Source organism: Callospermophilus lateralis, chromosome 18, assembly GCF_048772815.1.
Source record: "Callospermophilus lateralis isolate mCalLat2 chromosome 18, mCalLat2.hap1, whole genome shotgun sequence".
Lineage (NCBI taxonomy): Eukaryota > Metazoa > Chordata > Mammalia > Rodentia > Sciuridae > Callospermophilus > Callospermophilus lateralis.
The window spans coordinates 15,451,182-15,473,739 of NC_135322.1; the positions used below are offsets into that span (position 1 = coordinate 15,451,182).

A 22,558-nucleotide genomic window follows, 5' to 3' on the forward strand; every position below is an offset into this window, starting at 1 on the left:
CCCGGGTCTCAGGGAGGTACACTGAATGGCCCAAGGCACTTGGGAGAAGCCATTTCCCCTTGAGGTGGTAAAATCCTGGAGGAACTTGAAGGCCAGACTTTGGAGGATGGGTGACATGGTATCTTGAGGACCCTCAACTTGTGGGAAGGGGGATGGACATTGGTGCTGAGCCAGGGAAAATACTGGATATTGGCAGGGCCTTCCTCCAATCAGGACAGACCACTTCCCCCTTAGCAAGGGTTAATTAAATCCTCCTGATGGCGGGGAGGCTGGAGGTCAGGGGAGGGGCTGGCCCTGGGAAGTGGTTAGTGGCTGCTAGCAAATTTTCAGGAGGCCGATTGCCTGAGTGGTTTCCAGCTGGGTCAGTTCAGAGACAGTGGCTGGGCTTAGCCTGGGCAGGGCCAGGGCCAGGGCATCTCTCATCTCTCCTCTACCAACTGAGGCTGGGCTCCTCTCCCCTCCTGAGCCATCCAGCCAGGATCAGCAGCTATCCTGGAGGCTGGGCCGCCCAGAAGAGCGTCTGGGAGTGGCTGGTCCAGTCCAGCAGGAGGCCACACTGTCCCTGCACACAGCCACCAAAGCTTCCCTGTCTGTCCAGATCAATGCAGAGAATGTGAGAACGGAGGAGTCCCCCACCATCAACTGGTTCCATGTCCCAGAACACCCACCTTGGGCCAGGGATCTCTTTCTACTTCCCTCTCACAGAACCTGTTTTTGGTTCCTCTTCATTGTGGGGACAACATGTGCTCGCAACCCAGGTTTTGCTGGGTGCAATGGCACAGGCTGTGATCCCAGTGACTCCGGAGGCTGAGGCAGGAGGTTCTCAAGTTTGAGGTCAGCCTCAGCAATTTAGTAAGACCCTGTCTCAAGATAAAATAAAAGGGCTGGGGATGAATCTCCATGATGGTACCCTTGAGTTCAATCCCCAGTTACCTTCCCCACCAACCAGGTTCTAAAGTCCTGGGGTACCACTGTTGGACTTGTCAGTTTCCTCATCTGGGAAATGGGAACTTAGGAGGAAACTGCGGTCAGGCAAACAATACACATCGTTATCAACTTTATAACTAGGGGGAGGGGTGGGTCATTAGCTCCTGCAGCCGCCATCCCACAGCAAGATTTGGAAACACTGAGTCGGAGGCCCTCTGATATGGAAAAGCCCCAAGGAACACAGTGGACCTGCCCCACCGCCCCCACACTGAGGCCGCACTAGTGCCTCCCTCCCACAGTCTGTGGTCTCCTCCCCACACCACAGCAAGATGACACTTTTTGTCATACCCCACTGCACCCCCCCTCAGTCTCCATCGGCCCCATTCCCTGTTCCTCTTTCTGCCAAAGATCACCGTTTTTATATTATTTATTTATTTAGGTACTGGGGATTAAACCCAGGGTGCTCACCCATGGGGACACATCCCCAGCACTTTTTATACTTTATCAGAGGTAGGGTCTTGCTGAGTTGCTGATTGAACTCGCAATCCTCCTGCCTCAGCCTCCCAAACTGCTGGGATTACAGGCATGCGTCCCCGCGCTCCGCCTTTGTTAAATTTGAAATGATCCATGAGTTTATTTTATGGTCTGTCTACACTTCCACGTCTACAGAATACACACTCCTCGCTGGCTTCGAGGTCCCTATGTATTGCTAGCGTGGAGACCAGCGCCTAGCACACAGCAGGTACTTCTGCCCCAACAGCGCCCCTGGTGGTCACACCCCGCGTTGCAACCTTCCCTGTGTGGACGGGTGGGTAACGGCGCCCCCTGGTGGCCATGTGAAGTGGTGTTAAACTACACGCGGGCGGCGAGATACTGAAGAGTTCTCCCAGCTGTTGCCATTTCATCAAAAGAAGAGCTCAAGCACCGTTTGACTCAGGAGGCCAAGGCAGGAGGATCGCCAGTTGAGAGCTAGCCTCACCAATTTACGGAGGCTCTGAGCAACTTAGTGAGACCCTGTCTCAAAATAAAAAATAAAAAGGGCTGGGGTTTGACTCAGTGGTTAAGCACCCCTGGGTTCAATCCCTGGTACCAATAAATAAATTAATAGCGGTGGGGATATGGGGATATTGTTCAGTGATGCAGGACCCTGGATTCAATGTCCAGTACCAAAAAAAAAAAAAGAAAGAAAGAAAGAAAGAAACTCCAACAAAACAAAACAAGCAAACAAACAAAAAACCACAGCGAGTTCCAGAGGTAGATGCTGCAAGGCACTCATCCATTCTTTTTTTTTTTTTGTACTGGACATTGAATCCAGGGTCACTGTATCATATCCCAGTGCTTTTTATTTTTTATTTTGAGTCAGGGTCTTGCTTAGTTGCCCAGGCTGGCCTTGAACTGGTGATCCTCCTGCAGACTCCCCAATTGCTGGGATTACAGGTGTGCACTACTGCGCCCAACCACTCATCCATCTTTACCTCTGATCAACACGAGAGTCAGGGGATCTCAGAGTCAGGCCATCCTTGAAGATATGACTGGGATTCACCATGGACTGAAATATCCCAGAAATGCTTCTTACTCTCATAACAAAGAGGACAGGAAGGTCTTAGGGAGGGTTTCTTATTGTTGATATATAAGCCTATCAAAACAATCAATATTGGGGCTGGGGCTGGGGCTCAGTGGTGGAGCGCTTGCCTAGCATGTGTGAGGCACTGGGTTTGATCCTCAGCACCCCATAAAAATAAATGACTAAAATAAAGGTCCACAACAACTAAAATTTTTTAAAAGCAATATCATTTTGATAACACTGTCATTAATAATCAACTGAAACATAATTTTTAAAACCAGATTGTTCTCAAGAGCAACAAAAATGAAAAAGTATCTAACAACTTTTTTTTATTTTTTGTGATGGGTTGTTGCAATGTTGCCCAGCCCAGGCTGATCTTGAACCTGGGTCTTACAGTGCTCCTCCCACCTCAGCCTCCTGGGTATCTGAAACCACAGGCAAGTGTCACGAAGGCTGGCTACCGATTGACTCAATCAAGGAGGCATAAAAATCTTTTTTTTTTTTAAATGAAATTACTGCTGACTTTTTTTTTTTTAAGAGAGGGAGGGGGGAGAGAGAGAGAGAGAGAGAGAGAGAGAGAATTTTAATATTTATTTTTTTAGTTTTCGGCAGACACAACATCTTTGTCTGTATGTGGTGCTGAGGATCGAACCCGCGCCGCACTCATGCCAGGCAAGCACACTACTGCTTGAGCCACATCCCCAGCCCGAGGCATAAAATCTTGATGGGAAAAACATTACCAATAAACAATATAAAGATAATCTGGGGAAAAAAAAAAAGAGAAACCATCTTTGTCCTGAGTTAGGATATCGAAATATTCATTTGTCACTTAATTAATTCATAAATCCAAAGCAATCTCAATCGGAGTTACAGATGAAATATTTCCCGCACTCAATAAACTTATTCTAAAGCTTGCTTGGAGGAGTAAAGTTGTTCAAATAGTTAATTCAACATTAAAAGGGGGAGGGAGGGCTTCTCAGCCAATATGGAGACACTGCAAAGCTCTCGAGATGAACAGTGTGATTTGTACCAGACCGAAGCAGATACCAAAGGAACAAAGTAGAGTGCTCTCCACTGACCCAGGTATGTGTAGGGACAGAAAATTACATGGGGGGCTGGGGATGTGGCTCAAGCGGTAGCACGCTTGCCTGGCATGTGTGCAGCCCGGGTTCGATCCTCAGCATCACATACAAAGGAAGATGTTGTGTCCGCCGAAAACTAAAAAATAAATATTAAAAAAAATTCTCTCTCTCTCTCTCTCTCTCTCTCTCTCTCAAAAAAAAAAAAAAATCAGAATAAACCTTCCAACTTCATTTCAAAAAAGAAAAAAGAAAATTACATGGAGCTGGGACTGCATCTCAGTGGTAGAGCACTTACCTGGCATGTGTGAGGCCCTGGGTTTGACCCTCAGAACCACATAAATAATAAATGAAAAAATAAATCTATGAAAAAAAAAGTTACCTCATTTAAAAAAGGGGGGGATATTGTGCTCCTTGTCTTGAATAAAGGCCATCGTAGTGACTTGCTTCTGACAAATCAACCTGAGGAAGTGGTTTTGAGTAAATTCTGAGGCTAGGTCAAAAAAGGCTTCTGCTTGGTCCTCTTGGGACACTTCTTCTTGGAACCAGTGGCCATGTTGTGAGGAAGCCCAGGGCACAGAGAAGCCGTCTTGTGTCACAGCCCACAGGCAGCACCAGCTAGCTACCAGATGCTGTGAGCTAGAAAGTGAGGGGACTCTGCCTTGGATTTGGTTAGACTGCCGTGGTGTGACAACAGGAGACCCCACATGAGAACGACTCTGACAAGCCATCGTTCCCCATGCTGTTTGAGACAGACTTAATAAATGATTGTTTTATGCTACTAAAGTTAGGGTAGGATGCTTTGCAGCCAATCATCTTATTCTGGGCTGCTGTAACAAAGTATCAGAGACCTAGTGCCTTAAACAAAGAACATTTATTTCTAGTTCTGAAGGCTGGGAAGTTCAAGATGAAAACTTTAACAGATTCAATGTCTTTCTCTCTCTCTCTCTCTCTCTCTCTCTCTCACACACACACACACACACACACACACTCCTGTGGATTGGACCCAGGGACCCTCTACCACTGAGCTAACTCCCCAGCCCCTCCTGCTTTTTACCCCAGTGGCTTGGACAGAGGTTTATTTAGGGAAAATGTGCGCCATCTCTAGTGGGAGAGTCACCTGCGGAGTGGGTGCTAGCACTGACAGAGGCCAGGGCTAGGGCTGGGCTAGAGATGGAGCCAGGGAACCTACACAGTTTCACACCAATTACACAGGGCCTTCATGTTCAAGAGCATAGGTCAAGGGCACTGACCAAGAGCAGTCACTCAGGAGCTGTAATTGTTCCCAAGTGCTTTTTGCATCTCAATGGATCATGGGCATTTCCTTTGAGATTCAGTACACCTCACTTCTTTATCCCTAATCCCTGTTTCACATCAGCTTTTCTTTTTATTTTTTTTCTTTTCTTTCTTCTTCTTTTTTTTTTTTTTTTTTTTTTTTGGTACCAGGGATCGGACTTAGGGGCACTCCAGTTTATGATCCTCCTGCCTCAGCCTCCCAAGTCACTGAGATTACAGGCACATGCCACGATGCCTGGCTTTGAAAGCCTTTTAAAGAGGGAGGAAAGAGGGCTGGCTTGAGAGAGAGGAGGTGTGATGTCAGAGGCACAAGTGTGAGTGGTGCTTCTAGAAGTTAGAAAAGGCCAGGATGTGGGTCCTCCCAGACAGCCTTCAGAGACAATGAAAATCATTCCATACCTCTGACTCCTAGTACCATAGATGACTGGTGAAGTTTAAGCCTCTCAGTTTGTGACAATTTGTTACAGCAAACTTAAAAAACAAATGCAAGTGGTCCAGAGGAGTCATTAGCAATATGATATTGGAGCAAAGAACTGAGGCGGGGAGAGGGAGAGCTACATGAATATCTGGAGGAAGGGTATTTTGAAGAGGAAACAGCGTCTCACTGAGTTGCTAAGCACCTCGCCATTGCTGAGGCTGGCTTTGAACTTGAGATCCTCCTGCCTCAGCCTCCTGAGCTGCTGGGATTATGAGGTGTGCACCACTGCACCTGGCAGGGCTTGCGATTTATTTACGATCTCCAACCAGAGACTGTGCCCCTTTGTGAGGATTTTTTTTTTTTTTTTTTTTTTTTTTAGTGCTGGGGTTGGAAGCTCTAGCATGCTGGGCAAAGGTTCCACCCTTGAGCTATATAGCCCAGATCTTTTTTCATCATTTTTGTTGGGGGCTGGTGATTGCCAGTATCTATCCCTCTGGGTTATTGACATGAACATAAAACACTGAGCCGCAGACCCAGCCCATAGCTGGTGCTCAGTCATGGGACTTGGGAGGACAATGATCACAGCAGATAGTTTCCAAGTGCCCCCAAGCTTCTGGCACTATTCTAAGTGCTTGTTCCCAGGGTCCTCACCTTGGATCCAGAAGGCTAGAACTCCTACTCCCACTTTACAGGTGAGAACACTAAAGGACCCCAGAGTATCAGCAAATTTCAGCAGAGCCTGGAGGGATCACAGGAAGCTGAGCCCTTTTATGGCTCTGTGGCAGCCCCTACCCGGCCCAGCGCACCGGAGGCTGGCACCATCTCATCTTTGTTTCTTCTGTTTGTCTCTGGACACCAACCCAGAGTCTCAGGCCCTTGGGTTCCTTTGAAAGGGTTGGGAACTTACTAAGGACAGGTTCTGGGATCAACCTTTGGACACCCTGAATCTACAGGACTGGGAGGTGGGGGATGGCGTTTTCCTGACACAGGAAGTCTGCAGCCCCCCCTTCCCCCAAGGAATTAGCTTCTCCCTGTCACCCTGTCACCAGGGATGCTGAATCTGGATGAGGGCCTGGCCAGAGCTTCCTCCCTGGTCCCTGGGGAACTGAGTCCTGCTGCCCCAGGGTGGGTGGTGAGGGGACCTGTGGGGTTCAGTATTCAAACTTATTAAAAAAAAAAAAAAGAAAGAAAAAAAAAAACAAAACAAAACTCTGTCCCAAGCTGATGCTCAGGAAAAGTTAAGCAGTGGCCCTGACTGTTATTGTTACTTTACTGGTGCTGCCCCGGTACCGTGTGGCCACAGCAGCCCCACCTTCTTAGTGCCTTAGTGCCTTCTCTAGGCAGAAGAGCTCTTAAAGCCCTGTCTCAATGTCCCAAGGGCAGCTCAGGCGTTCAGGGCTGCAGCCTCTGAATATTAGAGGGACTAGAGGGACTGGTGACGGTCAGCAAATGCTGGGCTCCAATGCCCATGCTGTCTGGGACAGTTTCCTAGGGATTCCAGGTCCACTGAAGAGAGAGAGGGAGAGAGAGAGAGATATGAGAGACAGAGAGGTGAGAGAGAGAGAGTCTGGAGCCAGGTCCTGGACAGGGCTGGAAGCTCAGGATGGAGGGCCAGTGTCTACTCTTCTGGCCCCAGGCTTCCTCCAGCTCTCCCATGTCCCAGGATGGGGGAGCTGCCTCTGCCAAAGACTGGAGCACAGTGCCCTCTGGTGGTCACACCCTTCGGTTCCGGGGTTAAGGGAAAGGACCCATGGTTGAGCTGACTGCTGGGATCTGGGTGTATTCCCAGGACTAGATCAGGCATCAGAGACCCAGGAGGTGGGAGCAGAGATGCTGCCTGGTGTCTGGGCAGGTCAGGGGTCAGGACTCAGGATGATTTGCACATAGATCAGGGGTCCCTCCTCTAGAAAGGCCTCCGGGACCCTCAGTATGGGTCAGGAGCTGCCTCTGGGATCCCGCCGCCTCCTGTACCTCCCAGGTCCCTGAGATCTGTGGGCTGCCATTACCAGTTGATATATTTGTCACCCCACTGGACTGGGAGCTTGTGGCAGAGTCTGAGATCACCTCCATCACAGCTGTGATCTCAGCACGTGCCCACAGGGCTGGCAACTATAATGGTCTAGGAATAGTGAACGTGCTGTTGATCTCTCCCAGCTCTCTGCCTTGAAGTGACAGCTCTAGATCCTCTGCTGGGGGGTGTCCATTATAGGACCCCCAGCCACTTCAGGTTGTCCGCAGCCTGAGACCCACCTTACCCTCTCTCCCTGCTGGGTCCCTGGCTTGGAGTTGCACATCAGGGAGGGACATGGAGCATTATGACTAAATGGGACATTTGTTTGTTCATCAAATAATTTGGAATACCTGCTATTTATCATGGCTTTTTTTTGGGGGGTGGGGTGGGGACTTGATCTCGCTATATTTGCGAGGCTGGCCTCAAATTCCTGGGCTCAAGGGATCCTCTTGCCTGAGCCTCCCGAGTAGGACTTCATGTCCTGCTTTGGGTAGTGGGGATGAGACAGTGTCCTACTGTGTGGAGGCAGGCTAAAGAACTAAATATACACATAAGGTGGTAACAGACTATGGTATATGTTCAGAAGAAAAACATAGTATTTCAGAAGACAGAGTTATGGGGGCTGCTATTTTACCTAGGGTTGTGTCTGAGGAGGTGACATTGAATCAGAGACCTTAATGACGTGAGGAATGGAGCCATGAGGGCATAATAGGAGGAGCATTTTAGGCAGGGGAACAGCAAATGCAAAGGTCCTTGTGGCTGAAGTGAAGCTGGAATATTCTGGGAACAGGGTGAAGGCTGGTGTACAAAGTTAGCCAAGGAAGTTGGAGAAGGAAGGAGGGAGAAGAGGTCAGAAATGTGATGGGTGTTGGGGAAGGTTGGAGCAGAGCCTGGAGGGCATTAAGACTCTGTATTTTAATCTAATTGTGTCAGAAGTCATTGGAAGTTTTTTTTTTTTTTTTTTTTTTAAGAAAGAGTGAGAGAGAGTGAGAAAGAGGGAGAGAGAGAATTTTAATATTTATTTTCTAGTATTTGGCAGACACAACATCTTTGTCTGTATGTGGTGCTGAGGATCGAACCCGGGCCGCACGCATGCCAGGCGAGCGCGCTACCGCTTGAGCCACATCTCCAGCCCCTCATTGGAAGTTTTGACAGTTTCATGCAATAAATATTTTTGCACAACCTGCTTCAGCTATGTGTGAACAGGTTTGGTGGGCAGGGAGAAAGACCACGGATGCAGCTGCTGGGACTGTGCAGGCAGGTGACAATGATGGACAGGACCAGGGTTGAGGTCATGGAGTGGAGGAGAATGGGCCCATCCTGGGTCTATTTTGTGAATATAGAAATAATAGAATGAGCTTGGTGTGCTTCTGGAAAAGGAGTCAAAGATGATTTATTGCACTTAGTACAATATCCATTTTCTTTATACTGGCCTGCAAGCCCCTACATGATCTGGGTGCTCACTCTCGTCCCAACCTTGTCTTGTTCTCACTCTGCTTCAGTCACATTAGCATTCTTAGCAAACTTTGAACATGCCAAGCTTTTTATCACCCCAGGGCCTTTGCACTGGATGATCTCTGTGTCGGACATGTCCCCCGGGCCCCCTGTAGTATAGAGCTGGTAACTTCCATGTCTCAGCTCAAATGTCAGTTCAGAAACTACTTCTTCAAATCACTCAATTTTATTTTCTGTATAGCACTTATCACTCTGAAACAATCTTATCTAATTAATTTCCATTTTGTCCTCTGTCTTCCTCAACTTTTTGATAGCAGAGACTTTGTTTTGATCATTGCTGTACTTTTAGGGTCTAGTGGAATGCCTGGCACATAGCAGGTGCTCAATAAATAAACAAAGGCATCGATTAAATCTCTGCCTGTTCCATGCTGGTTTACACGTTAGAGACAAGAAGGCACACATGAGAATACACGACAGACCCCACGGGTCATCCACATACCCTGGGGAGATTCACAAGCTGGGGACAACCTGCTCCCGCGTCCGCGGTGCCAGGAGGAAGGAAAGAGCCCCTGCTGGGAACCGGGCACCTCCAGGGAGGGGCGGGAAGGATGCTGTGGTGGGGAGGAGCCCCGCCCCGCCCTGTATCCTCAGCAGCCAATGGGCGCGCTGTCTTCCCGACGCCCCCTGGGACGTGTAGTCCCTGCAGGGGCGCCCTCGGGCGCAGCCGCTCGCCCCTAGACTCCACGTCCCGTCGTGCGCCGGGAGGCGCGGGGATTGGCTGAGCCCCGCCCCCGGCCCGCCCCGCTCGGCTCGCGCCGCAGCCCCAAGAATGAATGAAATCGTAGCGCGCTGGGCGGCAGAGCGGGCGGCGCAGGCCGGGCTGGGCCCGCGCGCGGCGGCAGCGGCGCCCCGGGCCGGAGGCGGCCCAGCCGAGCGGGCCATGGCTACCGCCATTCAGAACCCGCTCAAGTCGTGAGTGTCCCCGCCGTCCCCGCCCCGCGTCCGGAACCCATCTCCAGGAGCCCTTCCCCCGCCCTCCCTGGGGCTGGGGAGGGGGACCTCAGCTCGCGGATGGGAGTTGAATGGGGGTCCCCAGATCGCCTCCACGCCTCTGGGGGCCTGCCACCCCCAGTCGTCCCTTGGGGTTAGGGACGGGAGCCCTTCCAGGGTCGCGGGGGCGCCTCTTCTTTGTCGCTGTCAGTGAAGGAATGTGGCGCGGGCTAGGGGGTGGCGGAGGCCTTTTCCCCACCCAGAGTGGGGGTAGGGGCTTCCCTCTCCTCCATGTCTCCTCCTCAGTGTCTCTGGGGGAGGGGGCCTGCCCCAGACGGGGCTGGAAGCACCAACACCGAAGTCCGGACCTCGGTCTCCAGGGTTTCCATCTCCCTCTTCCTCCCGTCAGAGCATCTTTCTCCTTCCCCCTCGTTGTCCGGGGACCCCGACCAGTGCGGCCGCAGGGTGGGGGCTGAGACATCGGGGATCCCTCGTTTGATCCCTGTGGTCTCCGCTCTTCCCTCCCCGGGTCTCCAGGACCTAGAAGCCCCGACGCCGCGGTCAGCTTGAAGCGGGGCATCCCTCCCTCTCCGCCCATGCACATCTAAAGAGAGCACCTCCTGCCTATCCCCTGGGGACGGTGCCGGGAGGGGTGCTGGGAGCGCCCTCAGTCTCCGGGGATTCCCTCCCTCTCCCAGTGCCTGCGCCTCTCCTCCGAACGTTAGCTCCTCTGCGGGCCCAGCGGCTGGGAACTCGTCCGTCTGGGTCCGAGCCCAGCCCCTCCCACCGCTCCCAGCTCCTGGCCATCCCCTGCTCTCTCCACCTCTCCTCTCCTCTCTCCGGCTCCCTCTCTCCCTTCCTCTTCGGAATCCCGGACTCCCGGGTTCCAGCGCTCCCCCGCCCCCTTTCCCGGGCGGTGACAGCCGGCTTCGAGTGACAGGCTCACGGCCACTCCCGCCCTCTCCCCCGCAGGCGAGCGCGGCACTCCCCTCCCCCTCCTCCCGGGCCTGCTGGAATAGGCGGAGAGCGAGCGCCCGAGGCGTCGCACAAAGGGGCCGGGGCGACCTCCCCCCTCCCTCCCAGCCCCGTGCGCTGGCTGCCTTGACCTTGAGCACACAGTGCTGGGATGGACGTGTGGGTGGGGAACGCCCCCCACTCATTCACTAGGAGGGCTGTGTCTGGTGGCGGGATCAAAGGCCCCAGTCACTTCTGGTTTCTGGAGTGGGTGGATAGGGTTGCGGTGGGAGTTGGGGTAGGGGCCTGGGGGGCGGGGACTTACAGGCACGTGCCTATACTTGAGGTGGCTTTTCTGTGAGCCGAGGGCGGGGAGAGGTGTCTGGGGCTTCGGTCAGTGTGAGCTGGTGGATGGTGGTGATACTTCTGCCTCCCTCACCCTATGTCCCACACCCAGACAGATGACTTTCCTGTGAGGGGCCCCCAAAATGTCCGGGGAATTGGTGGCTTTCCAGACATCCAGGCCCCTCAGACTGACCGAACCTACACGTTTGCGCTGGAGGAGGCGTGGTGTCAGCTGCAGGGTCCTGGAGGCCAAGAGCAGGAGCCAGCTGGATGCTGGGCTTGGGGGCCCTGGAGAGGGAGAGTGCCGCTCTTAGGTCACCTTCCAAGGGGTCCGCAGGGGTGAAGGTGACCCATTTGCTCCCAAAGAATGCTGGAGTCAAATTCCCGTGGTAGCTGGAGCCTGGAGCTGCCTGAATTCACTCTCTCTTAAGCCATTAATTTTCTCCTTCTGAGCCTCAACGTTACCATCTGTGAATTGGGGAGTCTAACAGTTATTATACCTCATGGGGTGGTGGTGAGGCTTAAAGGACATTAATTGATTGATTGAACCCAGGGGCACTTTACCACTGAGATTTGTCCCAGCCGCCCCCTCCCCCTTATTTTATTTTATTTTGAGACAGGGTCTCACTAAGTTGCTGAGGCTGGCCTTGAACTTGTGATTCTCCTGCCTCAGCCTCCCTCCCCACCCCACCCCCGTAACTGGGATTACATGTGCTACTTGCAGAGTAGCAGTGATTACTGATAGTAGTATAAATAGATTAATCAATACTGATTTCTATTATGGGCCAACTCCCAGGTAGGGTACTGGGACTGGGGCTGGGAGATTGTTTGAGAATTGACTTGTGAGGTGAAGTTCATGGGGAAGTGTATGGGAAAGGGTCTGCTAAGGTGACAGGGTAAGGAGAGGGAGGGAGAGTCCTCTACAAGGGGCAGCCTGGACTTCTGGGGAGGTGATGGAGTATCTGTACTGTGGCTCCACTTGGTGGATTGGAAGCTGAAAGCCTGGGGTGGGGCAGGAGTGAGCTGGAGCTTCTGAGGCCTGAGGTGTGGGGAGCAAGCGAAGGGGGATGTGCTGGGGTTCTGGAGGGTGATGGGAGGGGAGAGAGGAAGGCGAAGGTCACCCTCTGAGCCCAGCAGTGTATCTGGGGTAGGTCTTATGGTGAATAGGGTAGGGTGGCTACTAGAGGGACCAGAGACCAGAGTGATCAAGGGGATGCCTATGTCCCTCACTCAATCCTCTTGTCACTTTGGGCTGGAAGTGAATCCAACACCTACCCCCTCATGAGATTGAGGAGGGACAATTCAAGGTCTTACCTGGCTTAGCTGGGGGGCGGGCGTAGTTTATGGGAATCTATAGGTTATGGGGTGTGTGTGTGTGTGTGTATAAAGACTGGATGAGCTTTGTGTGACTTAGTAGGTCAGCTCATTTTCTGGGGATCCTTTAGGTTAGAGTCTGAATGGGTGATAGTGGGAGAGAAAAGGTTAAGTCTCTTGGGAATGGATGTCTGAGTGTGTGAGTCCTTTCCTCAGTCTCATCTTCCAACAGCTGCTAGGGCCTAAGGGCATGTAAAGTCCCCTTCCTCAGATTCAATTTTAAGGTCAGCCTTAGCAACTTAGCCAGGCCCTCAGTAACTTAGTGAGACTTTATCTCAAAATAGAAAATAAAAAAGGCTGGTGATGTAATTCAGTGGTAAAGTGCCCCTGGGTTAAATTCCCAGTACAAAAAAAAAAAAAAAAAAGAAAAGAAAAAAAAAGAAAAAAGAAATGGAGAGAACTGTCTTGCACATGGTGGGTGCTCCATGTATTTACTCAACATATATTTATTGAGCATCTACCATGTGCAGGCATTATTCTTTCTAATAAGGTATCACCATTTTATGTCTCAAATTTTTATATCAGATCCTTTCTGTACATCTCAGATCCTCTCTGGGGGAATACATGAATATATTGAGAACTTTTTACCTGCCAGGTACATTGCATTTACTTGTTTATTTATGTGTTTATTTTTTGGTGCTGGGGATTGGGCCCAGAGCCTGCAGATACTCACTGTACTACTGAGCCGCACCCAGGTCCCTTTAAAAACACTTTACCCATGTTTTGTGCAACCGCCCTCTGGTTCCCTCTCTCCCTGCCTGAGCTCTTTCTCTTTTCTTCTCACTTGAATAAATCCTCCTCTTTTATGCTAAAACATTTTTTATTCATGTTTATCATTTAATCCTCATGACAGTCCACGAGCACGATCCTTATTTTATAGATAAGGAAACTGAGGCCCAGAAATGTTGTCCAAGATCCCAAGCCAGCAAGTAGCAGAGCTGGGATCTGAACCCAGAGGTGTGGCTACAGCTCCTAAGAAGGACTGCTGCTGTCGGGCCAGCGGGAGGAGTTGAGCAGGGTGGGGTGGTTGACGGTGGCTGGGGTGAGCGAGGACCCTGGGGCAGGGCAGGGTTCTCTAAGTTGTGGGTTAGGTGCCAGTGAGCCAGGCGTCTGTGCGGGCACCTGCGAGATTAAAGTGTGTGTGCGCGAGTAGTTGTGTGAGTGCCTGTGAAAGTGCGTGAGTGGGAGTGTGCGGGAGGCTGCGAATGTGTGTGTAAACTGCGATGTGCGGGTGTGCGCGAGGCCAGGTGTGCAGGTGCGAGCGTGTGCACGTGGGACGAGGATGTGTGTGAGTGAGCGTGTGTGAGTGACGCGAGCTCCGCCCTCCCCCCGGGTTCCGCGGGGCCGGGTCGAGACTACGGCTCCCAGCATGGCTCGGGCGGGCCCGCCCCGCCGCCGTGATTGGCTGCGGTCCGCATGCTCCCGCCCCCCGGGAATGAATGGATGGGCGGCCTCAGCGCCCGCCCGACCGCTGGGAGGACCGACCCGCCGGGGACCTGCTGGGGGCAGGACCCGGGGAGCAAGATGGCCACGGTCATCCCCAGCCCCCTGAGGTGGTGCGGGCCGGCGGGAGGCGCGGGAGGGCGCGCGCGGGTCTGCGCCTGCTTGTGTGTGTCTGTGTGGCGGCTGGGGGTGGGGCCGATGGGGTGTCAAGGGGGCTGTCACCGTGTGCCGGGCTGTGCGGGGGTGCGAGTGTGTGTGACTGTGGGTCTGTGGCAAGAATGGTGTCCGACGCGCTGCCTGGAGGGGTGGAGGACGTGGAGGGACTCTGGGTCCTTTTTGGGAAAGGGGGTCATCGTCCCTGCCCCGCAAACCCTGGGTTTGGGAGAGGGTAAAATGGGCTGGGGATGCCAGGGCCTTGGTAAACTCGAGTGGAGTCCACACTACCTTTGTTTTGGGATGTGGAGTGTATGGAGTATGTATGTATGACTTGTGTTCTTTTTTTTTTTTTTTTTTTTTTTTTAATTTGTGTGTGGTTATGAATATGGTCTCTTTTATTCTACACTACATGTCTTCGGATATTTGTGTCTTTGAGTGTGTGCATATGTACGCCGGGTTTGTCTTGTGTCTTGTGCCTTTGGATATGTAGGTATGTATGTATTTGTAAGTTTTTGTGTGAATATGAGTGGATCTGACTGCTACTGTGTTTTATATGCGTGTATCTGTATGTGTTTGGATATGAATTTTAGATATTGGTTTCTATGTTGTGTATCTTTCTGAATATGTGTGTACCTGTGTGAATCTCTGTGATTTCTTTGTGCCTGGATATCTATGTGTGATTTGTGTTGTGTCTTTGGATATGTGTGTAAGTGCATATGTGCGTAATTTATTTCTATAGTCCCTGTCTTTTGGCATTTGTGTAACTATATGTGTTCTTTGGATGAGTGTGTGTGATGTGCTTGTGGGTCTTTGTGGTGTGGGTGATTTGTTCAGTGTTGTGTATTTGGATATGTGATGTGTATTTGTGCATAAATATTTGTGTAGTTTTCTACACTGGGTAACTTGGATTATTTGTGTTTTTCAGGAGATATTTGTGTGTGCACGTGTGTGAGATTTGTCTGTTTCTCCTTTGTGAGTATTGGGATATGTCTCTCTTTGTGTGTGAATCTCGTGTGACTTTGTGCGGTTTATGTTGTGAGTTTCTATGTGTTCATGTATGGATGGGTCCCCGTGTGGTTTTGTCTGCTTCTATATTATCCACTCCTTAGCTGGAGGCCCGCTGGAGTCTTAGGTTGGGGGTCCCCTCCCCCACCGGGGGTCCTGGAGAGACGGGAGGGGAGATTTGAGGTTGCAGGGGGTTGTCTATCCTCCCAGACCAGCGGGAGCTCAAGGCCGGGGGCGGGGTACTGGGCTTCCTTGCTCCTGCCCTTGCTGACAGCTGCCCGCCCGCTCCTCGCCCCGTAGCCTAGGCGAGGACTTCTACCGCGAGGCCATCGAGCACTGCCGCAGCTACAACGCGCGCCTGTGCGCCGAGCGCAGCCTGCGCCTGCCCTTCCTCGACTCGCAGACCGGTGTGGCCCAGAACAACTGCTACATCTGGATGGAGAAGACCCACCGCGGGCCCGGTACCTGCTGGGAGGGAGGGGTGGGGCGGAGCCCAGCCTCCGGGCTGCATTCTTACCGCCCCTGTTGCTCTAGGTTTGGCCCCAGGACAGATCTACACCTATCCCGCCCGCTGTTGGAGGAAGAAACGGAGACTCAACATCCTAGAAGACCCTAGACTCCGGCCCTGCGAGTACAAGATCGGTGGGTGGAACTGCGTCCTTGTGCCTGCTGTGGCCCCATCAATGCCCCCAACCCCCTGATGAGTGTGTGAGAGCACTGCTTTTTATCTTCCTGAGTGTCTGAATAACCGGAGGTGTCTGCTCCGGAGTCTTGGGTTTTACAGCTTTCTTTGAGTCACTGAACTTCCAACTGTGTCTCCTCTTATACCTGCCTGGTATGCAGGACATAGAGGTGTGTGTTAGGTGTGTCTAAATGTATCAAGTCTCTGACCACATCTCCTTGCCTGGGAGCTGGGATGCATCTGAGTTTGGCAGTATTTCCTTCTGTGGTTGCCTCAGAGCATCCAGCTGTTTATCTCCACGTGTGCATGAGTGTGTGTGTATGTTTAGATATGTCAGTGCCTGGCCATAACTTTCCATCCACAGCGGAGTGTATCAGTGGGTGTCTATTTCTAGGTGTTTCCAGGTGTGTCCAATGGTGTATTTCTTCTTGGGCATGTCTGGTGCATTAGCACAGCCAGCTCTAACAGGGTGTCTGGGCACATCAGGGCATCGGGCTATCTCTTCCTGTGGGGGTCCGATGCTTCCCCATGTCTAGGGGATCTCTTTCCATTAGTGCCTTCGTCTGTCCTACTACGTGTATTTCCTCACATGGGTGCTGGTCCACAGAGTGTTTGGACTGAGCACTTCTTGAATGGATCCAGGAAATCAAAGACTCCAGTGGTTTCTCTTCCCCTGTCCTGGTGTCTCCAAGTGTCTGGATGTCCTCAGGATTACTGCACTGCTCATCTGTCTGTGTCTCTGCCTGTGTCTGACTACCTTGCCGGGACTGTCTGTATGTCTATGTGTGTTTGTCCATCTGAGTGAGTCTCCCTGGGCATGTTTGTATGTGTCTAGGTGGACTGTAGGGCTTGGCTGTGTGTTTCCCATGGAGAGTGAAGTATATCTGTGGGTCAGATTATCTCTTTTTGGGTGTCTCTGGATCTATCCGAGGGTCTGGATCTATCTTCCTGATGTGTCCAGATATATCTAGGGTCTGGCTGTGTCTGGGTGTATTTGAGAGTCTGGTGTGGCTCTTCCTTTGTGGGGTGAACTGTTGCAGCTTATCTGTCTGCATCTTCCCTGTGTATGTCTATGTGTATCCTGTTGTAGTTATGGATCTGTTTGGGTGTATCTGAGGGACTGGCTGGGGTCCCTCGTGTGGATGTAGGTATTTGTGAGGCTCTGGGCATGTCCCATGGTCTGTGTTGTGCCTAAGGGTTTCTGGTGTACCCAGGATTCTGACCTAAGTGTATTCAGTAGATGTGAGGGTGTGGCTGTGTGTGGTTGTCCCCCACCCCCATCCTTCCCCTAGCTGTGTGTTGAATGTTTGTGTTGGTTGCTGGTTCTGTGTGGGAAAGACCATTGTCCCCCAGCCTGGGCAATCTGAGGACAGTCTCTTCACTTGCCACTCCTTCTGCCTGGCACCCTGTTTCCAGACTGTGAGGCACCCCTGAAGAAGGAAGGTGGCCTTCCAGAAGGGCCAGTCCTGGAGGCTCTGCTGTGTGCTGAGACAGGGGAGAAGAAGGTCGAGCTGAAGGAGGAGGAGACCATTATGGACTGTCAGGTGGGACTGCCCTTTGGGGACCCCAGCTGTAATCTCCTCTCACCCCTGTTACCTCCCTGGCATGTCATGTTCCTGCTCTGAAACCTCCCCTAGCTCCCTAGGGCCTTTGGGTTCCTTAAATTTCCATCTTCTCAGACCTCCTTGACTTTTGGGAAGACCCCTGACTTGCCCTCTGACCCCCAGTCTGCAGCAGATCAGGGGCCCCCATTCCCTTGACGCTAATCGCCCTTCTCCTGGTGCCCAGAAACAGCAGTTGCTGGAGTTCCCACATGATCTCGAGGTGGAAGACTTGGAGGATGACATTCCCAGGAGGAAGAACAGGGCCAAAGGAAAGGTATCACCCCACAGCTTCTTCTTGCCTCGTCCCTACAGCGACAGATCCCATTTATTGAGTATGCATGGTGGTCAGCCCCTGCCACAAGTCTGACGTCATTCAATCCCTAGAGCAGTCTGAAGGGGTAGGAGATTAAACACCCATTTTACAGTTGAGGAAACTGAGGTTCATGTAGATTAAACTATTTGAAAAGCAGAGATCATGTGGTGGGGTAAAATTGTCTTCATATCTGTACTACAGGTGAGGAAACCCAACTTCAGAGGTTCAAGTCTTCATTACTAGCAAGTTCACAAGTTGCTTGGGGGAGATTTATTACTTATTATTATTATTGTTAATCATTATGCTGTGGATAGAAGCCAGGGCATCATGCATGCTAGGCAAGTGCTCTACCACTGAGCTACACCCCAGCCCCATAAAACAGAATTTTGTATTTTGGCAAGTTGATGTTCAAGCACAAATGATGAACATTCTCTAGGGCTCCTCGCTTTCGGGGTCCCTCACTCCTGACCCTTCCCCCAGGCATATGGCATCGGGGGTCTACGGAAACGCCAGGACACCGCTTCCCTGGAGGACCGAGACAAGCCGTATGTCTGTGATAGTGAGTCCTTCTGAAGAGGGGGACAGAGAGAGAGAGAGAGACAGAGAGAGAGACAGAGAGAGAGAGAGAGAGAGAGAGAGAGAGAGTGTGGCCCAGAGACCTCTCCCCTGGCGGCGGTGCCCTCCTGTCCCGGGGTGGGGATGGGACTCCAGGGAGGGGGCCGGGGGCCTGGGGTGTGATCGGAGGCTGGGTGGAGGCTGGGTGGAGGCTGGTGGAGGCTGATGGAGGCAGGGTGGAGGCGGAGGCTGACCCGCGCCCCTGCCCTGCAGTCTGTGGGAAGCGGTATAAGAACCGGCCGGGGCTGAGCTACCACTACACCCACACCCACCTGGCCGAGGAGGAGGGGGAGGAGCACGCCGAGCGCCACGCCCTGCCCTTCCACCGGAAAAACAACCACAAACGTGAGCCCCAGGCCGGGTCGCGGGTGGTGAGGCCCCGGGTGGGCAGGGGGCGGGAGGAGCCTGGTGGCGGCCTGGGAGGGGGTGGGGGCCCTCAGACATTTCTGGAAAATCTCCAGCCCCGGCGGTTCCCTCCCCCACCGACCATGGGGGATGCTGGCTCTGGCGTTGCCATGGCAACCAACCATCTCTCCCTCGCTCCCGGCCGGGCGTAATATTTCTGGGTCTGATTTATTGTTTCAATTAGAGCTTGGGGAGGGGGTGATAGATGATCCCCTCCCTCCCGGGCCTCCCTTCCTCCTCTCGGCTGGGCTTTGACCGAGGCCAGGGTGGGTGACCCTGCAGCCCTTGGCGGCGCCTGGTGCCCACCCCACCCCGCCGCCCAGCCGGGAGGGAACTGTGGCCCCCAGCTGTCGGGGGGCAGGGCAGCGTCCCCGCAGGCCCAGTGCTCGCCCAGGCGCTTCTCGGTTTTTCTTCGGGTGTCTTTTTCCACCCCAGCCTTGGCCAGCGGTACCCAACGGATTTTTAGCTGGGCAGGGCCTGTTCAGGGCGTTGCCGGCGGACGGGTCCTGAGGGGCGCAGGGCTCCTCCTAAGACTGAATTCACTTGCCAGGTTTATTATCCAGTAAAGAGGACACGGGGCTGGGGTGTAGCAGCAGAATCTGCCTAACATGCAGGCCCCTGGGTTCCACCCAGCACCACAAAAGCAAATAAACAAATAAATATATATATGGTCACATCGGTTGCCCAAAGTTGGGGTCCTGATGAGAATTATCTGACCCCCTCCCCAGGCTTTTTTTTTTAAACTACTGCCCACAGATCAGGGTAGCTCCTCTCTCTCCACTTCCCCTATGCCTGGACTGAGGGCCCACCCCTGGGGCTGAGGCTGGGGGCAGGTGGAGCCTTGCCTATGGTGAGAGCCCCTCTCTCTGTCCCCCCCACCCCAGAGTTTTACAAAGAATTGGCCTGGGTCCCCGAGGCACAAAGGAAACACACAGGTAGGGACGCCTCCCTCCACTCCTACTTCTGCAGCCACCTTTGACTGAGTGCCCCGCCTGCCCCACCTGAACCCCGGGCCTGCTGTCTTTCAGCCAAGAAGGCGCCTGACGGCACTGTCATCCCCAACGGCTACTGTGACTTCTGCCTGGGGGGCTCCAAGAAGACGGGGTGTCCTGAGGACCTCATCTCCTGTGCAGACTGTGGGCGATCAGGTGACACCCCTCACTAGAGTTTTCTGGCAAGGGGGGGCATCCAGGAGTCCAGGCCTGGAGGATGGGGGCAGAGGAGTGAGGTTCCTGGGGACTCAGCCCATCCCTGGGCTGCAGCTAAGCAGAGCAGTGGAGTTGACACAGGTGATGGTGACCACGGGAGCAGTTGGGTCAGTGGAATGATGGGACATGGTTGTCGTGGCATTGCACACAGTGGCACATGCTTATCTGGCATGTAGAGCAGTGAGAAGGCTCAAGGCATTGTGGGTAGGGGCTGAGACGCGGGAGTGATGGATCGCTACTGCACGGGTCCTGTGGGTAACAGGATGTGCTTGCCATTGGACTGTGGTTGACGAATGTGGGTCCCCATGGTGGACTGTGTAATGGACAGGTTGCTTCACACACTGGGTAATGAATTGTGTTGTCATGGTATCCTGGAGAGTGAAATATGGTTGCCATGGCAATTTGGTATAATGGAATGTAGTTGTCATGGTGCTGGGGCAGTGGCTGGGGGTGTCAGGCACTGGAGGTAGTGGCTATGAGTGTTGGGCACCATGGCCCTGGCTGTAGGCACCGGGGTACTGGAGTGCAAGTATTGTTGGCGACAGTTTGGTTGCTGGGGCATCATGTTGTAACGGGCTTTGGCTGTGGAACAAGGTATGGGACCTGTTGTGGAAGGTGGTTGCCATGGTGTCGTGGCTGGGAGAGCGTGGTTGCCATGTCACTGTGGTTAGCCCGCCTGGCTGGCCACTCTGCTGTGGGTAATGGAATGTGGCTTCTCAGCACTGTGGTTAACAGATTGTGGTTGCCACAGTGTTGTGGGTGGTAGAAAGTGGTTGCCACAGCACTGCGGGTAATGGAATGCGGTTGCCATGGTATTCTGGGGAGCAGAGTGCGGTTGCCGTGGTGGCTGGGCAGGAGGCTATGGGGACCAAGGTCCTGCTGGTTGTGTGTGGCAGGTCCCTGGCAGGGTGTGCAGGGCTGGGGTCAGGCTGTGGACCACTGAGGCTCTTCTTGGTCTTATGAGCCAGGGGTGGAGTCAGAGCCATTTTCCCTACAGGGGTCAGTAGCCACCAGGATCACGGTGACTCCCTAACCACACATTCCTGCCCCTTGGCCCCCAGGACACCCCTCGTGTTTACAGTTCACGGTGAACATGACAGCGGCTGTGCGGACCTACCGCTGGCAGTGCATCGAGTGCAAGTCCTGCAGCCTGTGTGGCACCTCGGAGAACGACGTGAGTGCCTGCTGCCTCCAGGGGACCTACCCCAGCCACCCTCCCCACCTGGCCCCTTCACTTTGCCTGTGGAGCCTGAAACCTTTCCCAGAGCCGCTCCTGGGGAACACCAGTAACGAGCATCATTGTCATTGTTAGTGTCCATTAACTGAGCCCGGCACTTTATACTCCTCATCTCTGACACCTCCCAACCACCCGCGAGGTAGGTGCCCTTGTTCCCACTTTACGGAGCAGAAGCCAGTTCAGAGAGGGATGTGGCCTGCCTGAGGTCACCTGGGATGCGAACCACATCTCGCTCCCAGAGCTGGTATCAGGGTGTCTTAGTGTCTTCCTCAGTCTGCGAGGCCCAGAGACCTCGACCGTGAGCTCAGTCCCCAGGGGTGTCTGCGCATGGCCCAGAGCCTGCTCTCGGGAAGGGGCCACCTCCCCCAGCCCCTTCCACCTCGCCCCTGCCCCAGCCCCCCACCCCGGTTTCTGGTGCCCGTGCCCCCAGGGTGCCAGCTGGGCGGGTCTCACCCCCCAGGACCAGCTGCTGTTTTGTGATGACTGCGATCGGGGTTACCACATGTACTGCCTGAGCCCCCCCATGGCGGAGCCCCCAGAAGGTGAGAGAAGGGACAAGGTGGGGGTGGGTGGGCTGGAAAACTGCACCTGGTGGAGACCCTCTGGGTGGGAAGGGGCAGGCCACCCTCCCGCACTGTGCCTAACTTGGCCCTCCGCCACCCGCCTGCCCCGCAGGGAGCTGGAGTTGTCACCTCTGCCTTCGGCACCTGAAAGAAAAGGCCTCTGCCTACATCACCCTCACCTAGGCCTGGCTCTGGTTCTCCGGACTCCAGGGTGGTGCTTGCCCACCTGCCTCTTGCCCCACCCTGCACCCCAGTGTGAGGGGAGAGGGTGACGCCCAGAGGCTGGGCCGCCCGTCCCCTGCCAGTGAGATGCTGGCCTGTCCCCTGCCAGTGAGATGCTGGCCCTGTGGGTGGGTGGCCCCCGCCCCTCCCCCCATCCCTTGGCAAATGGGCACCAGGGGCTTCTGCTCCCCTCAAAGCCATACCCCGCCTCTGGGCGGGCACGAGGGGTAGTGATGCCAGCCAGGGGCATGGACAGAGCCTTTTTCTAAAGAAAAAGACAAAAACTAAAAAAAAGAAAAAAAGGAAAAAGAAAAAAAAAAGAAATTAATATATGCGAAGAGTCCTGTGAGGCCTGGCTGGGTGGAAGGGCACTGCCGAGCGTCCACTGGGCACCCTTCTAGGCCAGCTTCCTGCCTGGCACCCCACCCCCATTTCTGGAGTCGCAGCTGTCCCACCTCCCCACCTACGGTGGGCACCATTCCCCTTGTGCCCAGGGTGGGTGGGCATGGTGTCCACCCTTGCCCCCCTCCTGGTGCCCACCGTGGATACTGCATGACGTGAACCATGGTTTTGAACTCTGTTCCTGCCCCTCCCTGACAGCCCCACCCCGTGCCCACCGGTGCCAGCCGTGCCATGGGCACCGTGGCGCAAGGCGGCCCTACCCAGCGCCCGCTGGGACGAGAAGCACAGAC

At 53.6% G+C, this 22,558-nt stretch overlaps 1 protein-coding gene across 13 annotated transcripts; it reads left to right on the forward strand.

The window, feature by feature from the left end:
- The first annotated feature begins 9,690 nt into the window (after positions 1-9,690).
- Dpf1 (double PHD fingers 1) lies at positions 9,691-21,827 on the forward strand. 13 transcript variants are annotated; one of them, XM_077105737.1, is made up of 12 exons: positions 9,691-9,722; positions 15,318-15,478; positions 15,552-15,659; positions 17,116-17,243; positions 17,488-17,577; positions 18,097-18,175; positions 18,445-18,576; positions 19,521-19,571; positions 19,665-19,784; positions 20,906-21,018; positions 21,512-21,623; positions 21,757-21,827. In XM_077105737.1, the coding sequence occupies exons 1-12, from the start codon at positions 9,691-9,693 to the stop codon at positions 21,825-21,827; spliced, it is 1,197 nt and encodes a 398-aa protein (XP_076961852.1). The 13 variants fall into 13 exon arrangements, with proteins under 13 accessions (XP_076961852.1, XP_076961854.1, XP_076961857.1 ...); XM_077105739.1 differs by having other exon boundaries at positions 21,542-21,623; XM_077105738.1 differs by lacking the exon at positions 9,691-9,722 and adding an exon at positions 13,938-13,966.
- The last annotated feature ends 731 nt before the right edge of the window (positions 21,828-22,558 follow it).

Bases quoted from the DNA above. Each gene is read 5' to 3' on its own strand.
- Dpf1 (XM_077105737.1), top strand. From the start codon at position 9,691: ATGGCTACCGCCATTCAGAACCCGCTCAAGTC. The intron at 17,244-17,487 runs GTGGGACTGCCC...CCTGGTGCCCAG, and splicing joins AGACCATTATGGACTGTCAG to AAACAGCAGTTGCTGGAGTT. The intron at 17,578-18,096 runs GTATCACCCCAC...CCCTTCCCCCAG, and splicing joins AGAACAGGGCCAAAGGAAAG to GCATATGGCATCGGGGGTCT.